This window comes from Falco biarmicus, chromosome 14 (assembly GCF_023638135.1).
Source record: "Falco biarmicus isolate bFalBia1 chromosome 14, bFalBia1.pri, whole genome shotgun sequence".
NCBI classification, from domain to species: domain Eukaryota; kingdom Metazoa; phylum Chordata; class Aves; order Falconiformes; family Falconidae; genus Falco; species Falco biarmicus.
Genome location: NC_079301.1, coordinates 20,272,301 through 20,280,408, shown reverse-complemented (window position 1 = coordinate 20,280,408; position 8,108 = coordinate 20,272,301). Strand labels below are relative to the sequence as shown.

Below are 8,108 nucleotides of genomic sequence, written 5' to 3'. Positions count from 1 at the left end.
CATTCATTATAGCCTGTCTACAACAGAAAATAGCAAACCACTGGAAGTGTTGGTAAATAAAATGCGCTGCATGAATGCAATTACTCCTCTACAAAGAAGTCTAAGTAAGTGTAATACCATTTTAATTTGCTCCCCAAAGATATCCTTAGACCAGCGGAGCTACATCAGCCGCACTGGAATATAGCAATATAGCTAATGGTGTAAAAGAGTCATTAAGCAACAACATATAACTGTATTAACATAATTTGCTCATGTAAAGCTGTCCTCCAAGCAAATCGCATTAAAAGTACTGCAGGCGTGCAGATACATTTCAACAGGTTTCCATTAAGTACCAGAGGCTCTTGGTCAAGCCTCCAGTAAAACAAGAGTTTCCTCAAGTTAAACAACAATATCCCTTCCCTTGAAATGCAGGAGATCCTCGCAGCACAAGGGGTTCAACACAGACACCCACAGAAACACACACAGTCCACGCCAAAAGCTGTAGCAAAGCCCAGGGCCACCGTGATCCACAGCTACAGAATCGTAAAAGACCCACATACAGAGAGGCAGCGACCTTTGGTTTTGTTTTAATAGAAAAGGACGTTTCAAAGTTGGATGTGCACATTCCCACGCAGGTCAGAAAGCCCAGAAGTTCAAAGTCAAGGCACTCCGAGTCCCCAGTTCTGCTTCTTATTCTAGAAACAGGAACCAAACTGCACCTCCAAATTGCTTCCATCCCCCCAGCGGCACCTGCAGAGGCGGATGGGCTGCAGCAGAAAGTACCGGATTGGCCCAGGGAGGGAGGCGGCAGGTAGTGGAAGAAGTTTTGCAGTGTATTTTATCTCCTCTTACTTGTGCTTCCTGACAAGTAACACAAATCACGCATTCACCTGATCACCACAAACATTAAAACAAACGTTTTTTGCTTTCAACTATGACAAGTATTAAAAAAGGTACTGATTTAAAGAGTCAGAAACCAAAGTTTTCGATTGGATTGGAAAATGCAAACAGGCAGAGTAGGGAACAGGAAAAATACATAAAGGAGAGGATAAAGGGAGTTAGATGGGCCACTAATTTCATCATTCGAGGATATTTCACTTCCTCTTAAAAGCCAGTTTTCTCTAACACGACGAAACCAAGCAGTCGTCACAGCTATGAGGACAGAATGACGCTTTATCTTGGGGTAGCCCCCAGCACCCTGAAGCTGGCAGCAAAACAGTCACCTGCTCCAGGGAAGGCAAGACTCAGCATCTGGAATAAAAGTATTGCCATAAACTGAGCCTAACGCCTAAGAACACCCTGCCAGGACTCAGGCACGTGCTCCTGTCACTGCAGACTGCCCCACTTGCAGAGATGACTGAACAGCAGTAGCTGCCTGCGTACATGCTCTTAGCCTGTGGCTCGCACCTGCTGAACTCTCACACTTGCCACAACTCAGCTGACTGGGAAATCTGGGAAGCAGCAACGACTTGATCACACGTAGGAGCTTCTAGATACAGGCCTGCCCTGCAACATTTAAACTCTGATCGTATTTCAAAGCTATAAAGTCCTGGTCCAAAGGTTTTATCTTCCTCTCTTATAAAAAAAGCAGTTACTTAGAAGTCTGGGTCTGGATTTATATGTTGAATATCTTCCACATATAATGCAGTCTTTGACAGTGTAATTTTATAAAAGAGAAAGGCATCCAGCAGCACTGCAGAGAGAACTGGAAGCTGAGTGAGCAAAACTGAGCTAGAAAAACAACTTGCCGTAGGAAGGGGTTCGGTGTTCTTATGTGGCCAAGGGGCAAGCAGAGCACAGGAGCGATAGCCAGCGATAGCCCAGCAGGCTAATGCTGCTGGCAGGCGGAATCGGCGCGCGTTTTCTCTACAGTATTTATAATAATTATCTTCAACAACAGATGGATTTTACAATTCAAAAGACTTCAGAATCATGCCTCTGGCGAGCAGCAGTAACGCAGTGGATGTTAATGCACGCAGAGTAGAGCAGGACTAGCAGTATGCCGGCCACGGAGGAGGGCTGCATGGTGCGGGACTGGGGAGGGGGCGCAGGGCACACGCCGGGAGGGTGACACTCGCCACCTGACTGCAACAGGGCACAGGCTGGGCACAGAGTTTGGAGAACAGAGGTGCACTCTGGTGCCTGGCAGCCTGCAGGGAAACGCAGGCAGACCGAAACCCGCTCCTTCTGAGGGCAGAAAGATTTGCAGCAGCTTAGAAAAGACCGACATACTTTAAAACACCAGCAGCTCGCACCCAAGCACACAAGAACTACGGCTGATCACTGCTGCTTTCATCCTGCAGTTTCAGAAGAGAAGAGGTTTGACTCTGTGGCTGTTCGGAAGGGCTCCGAGCTCCGAAGCGCTCCCATCTCACGGAGCACTCGGTGGTGCTGCCAGCTCGTGCATTCTTCCCGCACAGCCTTCAGGTGTTAATTTGAGCCCCTGCCTTTCACATATAAAAAACACGGTGTGGAAAAGGAGGTGGCAAGCATGGCTAGCGCAGACTTGGCTGCATGACTCTTCTGTTTTCCCTTTTAAAGGCTGAATGGCCATCCATAAAAAAAGAAGAAAAATTAAAGCCATATTTCAGGATCAAATTCTTGCTTTAAAAATACATTATTATGCAACATACTTCAAAAAACCCTAAAGAAAGGGGGGGTGGGGGTGGGGGAGGAGGGAAATCAATCTGAAGAAAAATAATTGTTCCCAATAGAAATCAATACTCATGGATTTTTCTGCGCTTCTGTTTAAAGATAAAATATGCTTATGGCTGCAAGCTATATCCTGCTACCCCTGTTCACAGCAGATCTGCGATTCTGCCGGGCAGGAAAGACCCAGAGCATTGCTCTGGTACCAAATTGTAACAGAGCAATCATCAACGCTGTGCAAAGGTAAACAAGTCTGGATGATCACCTGGCTGACACTGGCTTCCCCACGAAAAAAATAATAAAAAAAATAAAAGACCCTGAGCCCACACCTTGGCACCCACAGACCACACATACACACACTCCCCCCAACAAAAAAACCCCTCTCAAACAAACCCCCGGAATTCTGAGTAATTTTGATGTGAATAATCTCATAGCTTCTGAGAAGGCAACTGTTCTGTAGCAATTAGCCACTAGAACACTTAAGCACGAAACTAGGAATATTCATTAGTAGAGGGATCCTGCAGCCAGAGCTAGTAACCTCTGGATGAGGAAATGGCTGAGGTATGGCGCAGGGCAGCCGTGGTGTAGGCAGAGCTGGGGGGGGTGGCAGCACCCGTAGAGTTACTATAGTGCAACTCAACTCTGGAAAGCAGAATTGGAAGTAAGAGACTCCAGCATTGCTGTCCACGAAACGGCTGCGTTTCCCAGCCTGCGGAGAGCGTTCCCAGGCAGCAGCAGGAACGCTCCGACCGCGTCCCACGGCCCCTGCCTGCCAGTCCCAAAGGTTCACTCTATGCCTAACCAGTCCTGGCAAAAGTACACCTATCAAGTCACAGACGTACCTCAGGACATCAAAACCGTAAGTGAACCGGCCACATATTACATATCTTATTATATCAATTAATGTAATTTTCATGTATCTCAAAGTGGCCAACGTGGCCACAATAGCCATGGCTAATACTGAATGATCCAGCTACTAGAAGGGTAAGCAAAACCATGCAAAACACTTCACTCGGTACCCAAATTATCAGTCAGTGTTTCTAATTTAAAAAAAAAAAAAAAAATTACTTTAGGAGTCAAACTAATACCAGAAGATAAACCCCCAACACTTCGCTATGATAACCATTTGTGCAGAAAAAAGCGCAAGGCCGTCTCAGTGACAGCAGAAGAAAAGAGGCATTATTCATAGCTAAAGGCTGAAAGTGGAAGATACTCACTTCTGTGCTTGACAGCAACCGTTTAGTATATGACTGATGGCACTCGTGACTGAGACGGAAACACTTTATGACTCCATCATGGAGACCGTACTTGGGAGTCTGTTCCATTTTAAAGTTCATAAAAGAAGTCACGTGCTTTACTAGTTCCTTCAGAGATTAGTCCAGTGGATACTTTTTCAGAGAAAGGATGCAAATAATCCTGTGGTACCTTCTCCCTTTCTAGACAAAGGTCTGTGCAAGTTGAGTGCTCCTCTAGAGGCAGAAATACAAAGGCCAGGGTCCTACCCACCACCAATTACATTGTAAAATAATTTTGCTTGCCTGTCTTTTTATTGTTTTAAAACCAGCAAAGCAGCTTATAATAAAATTAGTTTGTCAGGGGTCATTCTCATCATGCTTTAACTTTTCACCTGGCTCTTCCATCTTGAAAAGCCGTGATTAAATTGCCAAGTTATATGTACAGCAATTAGAAGATTTAAGGAGACAAACCAAAAGCCAAGCTTGCAACCCTCCCAACACAGGATTATATTAACATCTTCTCTTAAGGAAGGAAAAAAAGTCTCAAGAGTTTTAAGGAAATAAAAGTGCTGCGCCAATTTAAGATAAACCTATAAGGAGTCATGTATTCCTACTATGTTTTTCCTTTCATGGTTACTTAAAAGGGATACCAAAGGAAGCACACATTTTCCCCTCCCAAATCTGCAGTCAATCCCACTTTCACCAGCACTTAAGTGATGAACAAAGAAAAAAAGTAAAAAAAAATAAATCACTAAACAGTAGCATGGGCCCATAGACTTGATCTCAGCTTTGGGAAATGGCACTGTCTGAAGCTACTGACTTCACCTCCTTATCTAAAGCAGGCTGGTGGCATTTCGAGGACTCAAAGTCCCTACAAGATCTGGCAGCCATGGCTTTCAGAATCCAGCTCAGAGACCGAAACACTGAAGTCACATGAAAGACAAAATTACTTGTTAAATAAGTGTCCTTGTTGGTTCTTGGGACCTCCAGCACTGAGCCCCCATAACACAAAACACTGCTGCTGTGTATTTAGGTTAAGAAGTGCTGCGCATTTGTACAGCTTTCCCCCCACATCACCCACCCCCCGAGATTTTCACACACCACATTTTCATAACTTACTGGTAAAGCAGGAAAAGCAGCGCTGTCTTCTCGTTCAATTTCATAGAAAGTTATCGTTTCTTCGGGTCCCTGAGGCTCCTCTCCATTCCCTGGGACAAACCCATACTGACACTCCTTATTCACACACTGCAGCTGGCGGCGGCTACGGCTGTAGGAGCTTTAGAAACACGAGAGGAGGTCAAGAATCACCACCAGCTGCAGTCCCACCTTGCTTTCATTGCTCAGTTTGAACTCAGCTCTTTTTGGAGAGGCCCAATAAATCTGCTGCTTCATGCTGTGCCACTGACAGCCGACTCAGCCCTCCGCACACCACCATCCTCCCCAACTCGTTTAGAGCAAGGTTTCGTAAAGAGGTTTGTAGTCACTTACCAGGACCTGCAGGAGAAATTCTCATAGCATCTCTTTCCTGGACTGGGGTAGAATGCTATTTGAGGGCCAACCATGTTGTGCCTGTTTATAAATCAGGCAGATCCCCTAAGTTTAAAGGGCAAAAGGTGCAATTACCAGGAAGTGCCTCTCAGATGGAACTCACTGTAGTTTTACCTATTCAATAGCACAAAGTCTCTCCTGACTAGTCTGCAGCAAGAATGAACAGAAAACAAGCAGTGATCTCAAGACAGGTTTTCAAGGCTTCGTACCTTGGCATCCCAAATCCACGGTTACGTCTTTGAGGAGGATTCTGAGGACGGTAGGGTTTGTGAGGTGCCACGCAGCGAACAGGGGATTGCCTCTCACTACTGCCAAAAATTGCTTCCCCTCCATGCTCCCTACCAAAGAAGGCAGAAATAGCTGAAGCTGTTGTACATGACGCAGTGGCAACTCCTACCCAGAGGACTTCTGCTCCAGTCTGAGTGCTACACGTAGGGACAAGGCTGAATAACCAAGTTTTCTTTTACTGCCTTAACCAATAACTCAACTCAGGAGAAAAATTAACTGTAGGAAACAGGGGGAGAAAGGAGCTTCTGTCTTCTGAAAAGAACTTTCTAGCAAAACACTTGGCTTTGATGGCTAGAGATGACAAGGAGAAAACACAAAGCACAGACTTTTTCCCATGCAAGTTCCCATTGCAATTGCCATGCCAATTCAGGGACAGCTGTCCCCTTCAAAACATGAAGGCAAGAAGTCAGCACTGAAGTTACAACTAAGTCATTTTAAGCCAAAGCAAGTGACGTGGTTTTTTTTTTTAAAAAAAGACTTTTAATATTTCTCTTTGAGACGTAGGAAAAAAATGGGGAGTGAAGATGTAACCAAAACCAGAAGACACCCAAGTCCACAGCTGCAGTGTGCGCACTCTACCTGGCCTCCCTGCAGAAAGGGGAGATACTGTGACTGGCTGAACTGCTGTTTGTGGGGGAATTGCTGTTGTGGCACTGGCTGGAGTGGAGGCAGCAGAACTGGAGGAGAAGCCTGTAGCTGGAGCAGTATAAACACCTGTGGAGGTTGAGATTGCTGCAGAGTTCACCACCACCTGGAAGAGAGTCACAGTAGTCAGACTGCCTCTACAAAGTAGTAAATGTGTTAAGTGTCTTTGATGGTTTTCAGGGCCTCCGGCACTGAGCCGGCATAACCCACACTTGTGCCCTTGTTTGTTACCCCAGGACAGGGCCGTGCCACCACAATGTCCCCCGGGCTACGGCAGGGCCCAACCTGCACCTGCTTCTTGTTGATTTTGCATGTGCAGTGCACATTTCTATCAAGGACAGAGCCTGTGCAGACAGGCATTTGAAATAATTGCAGTTCGCACGCAGACTATTCAATGTTTTCTTCCTAACCTTATCAACAAAAGCACAGCCAGAGCTTTCCACTGCACTTCATTCTCATGCTGAAAGCTCTCGCTACTTTCTCACAGAAGGCTGGAGCAGCTTTATCCCGCACAACTACCCTTCTTCAGTCCAGCCCGCTGATGACTAATTGTCAGGAATGTAACCTGCCAGTGACAAATGACCACTCCTTTTCATGTGTTCAATGCTTTTATTTTGTGCTATCAGTGCAAATTAAACACCAAGACTACCACCATTTGTGCAACAGCTTTCAAAAAACAAGTCTCACAAACATACAGCAATGTACAACAGATGAAAACAGTATTCTTACACTTTCAAGAGTCACGAAACTACACAGAATGAAAAGGAACAGAAGAAATACAGCCATTACACATACGTGACCACTAGTGGCAAAGAGGTTTTGTTTTGTGACATCCGAAAATCCAACCCATTTCAAAAGTTTTCACCCTCTAACGACCCTGTGCCCAATTTTTATCCATAGTTGTAATGACAACCTATTTCAGTGCTTCAACAAGAACCATGCGTCCAAGTGTTATAGTGCAACCCCTCAGAGGTACATGATGCCACATTCCTTTAGTTATAGCATATATATTTTTACACCCTTTACGTAGTCAAATTCAAACTGTGTTCCTTGCACTATAGTCTGTGTATACTCTTTTCTTATGCTTTCCTACATAACTGACTAGAACAACATCCTGCCACATCATTGCTAGCATAATCTTAAAGAGAAACATGTCATTTGAATGCAGTTTAATCAACTGACCCAGCTCACTGAGACAGGTTAACCTTTATGAAACAGTATTAACACATAGTTGACAAACAAAACACAAGAGGAATCAAGGCCAAGAAGCGATCGTATAGCTTCCATATTTACATTCCTGGAGACACATCATGATGTGAAGGGTTAGGGGAGGCAACATAGCTGACTTGGTGCAGCGGTCCAGAATTTACGACATTAGCGATTTGTGGAGCATTTCCATATGGTGGATTTACTGGATGCCAGGTACTAATATAGCGATAGGCAGGCACTAAAGAATCAAACCCAGGAGGAGACTGCTGACTGAAGGGGTCCGACACGATGGGGTAATATACTGGCCCATAGGAGAGGGGTGGAGGCTCTGCATTTTGAAAGTTACCTTAAAAAAAAACACACACACACCAAATTTTACCATATCTATGGCCTTTCAATGCAGACCTTCATTACCATAAACACATCATTATTTTGGTGGCCAAAAGGGAAAGTTCATTTAGATGACAGTTTTATGCCCGTATCTGTCCCTCCTAATGGAGAGGTCAAAATCATTTTGGGTCTTAAGTTAGACTAGAAGACAACTTGCTCATCTTC

General features: G+C 45.0%; 1 protein-coding gene across 1 annotated transcript in view; it reads right to left on the bottom strand.

Annotated features, from left to right (window-relative positions):
* Positions 1-6,948: 6,948 nt before the first annotated feature.
* ALG13 (ALG13 UDP-N-acetylglucosaminyltransferase subunit) overlaps positions 6,949-8,108 on the bottom strand; it is a 30,759-nt gene continuing 29,599 nt past the window's right edge. Inside the window, exon 28 of the mRNA XM_056359993.1 lies at positions 6,949-7,899. Coding sequence (XP_056215968.1) covers positions 7,634-7,899 — 266 coding nt within the window. The 3' untranslated portion in view covers positions 6,949-7,633. The remainder of the gene's footprint in view (positions 7,900-8,108) is intronic.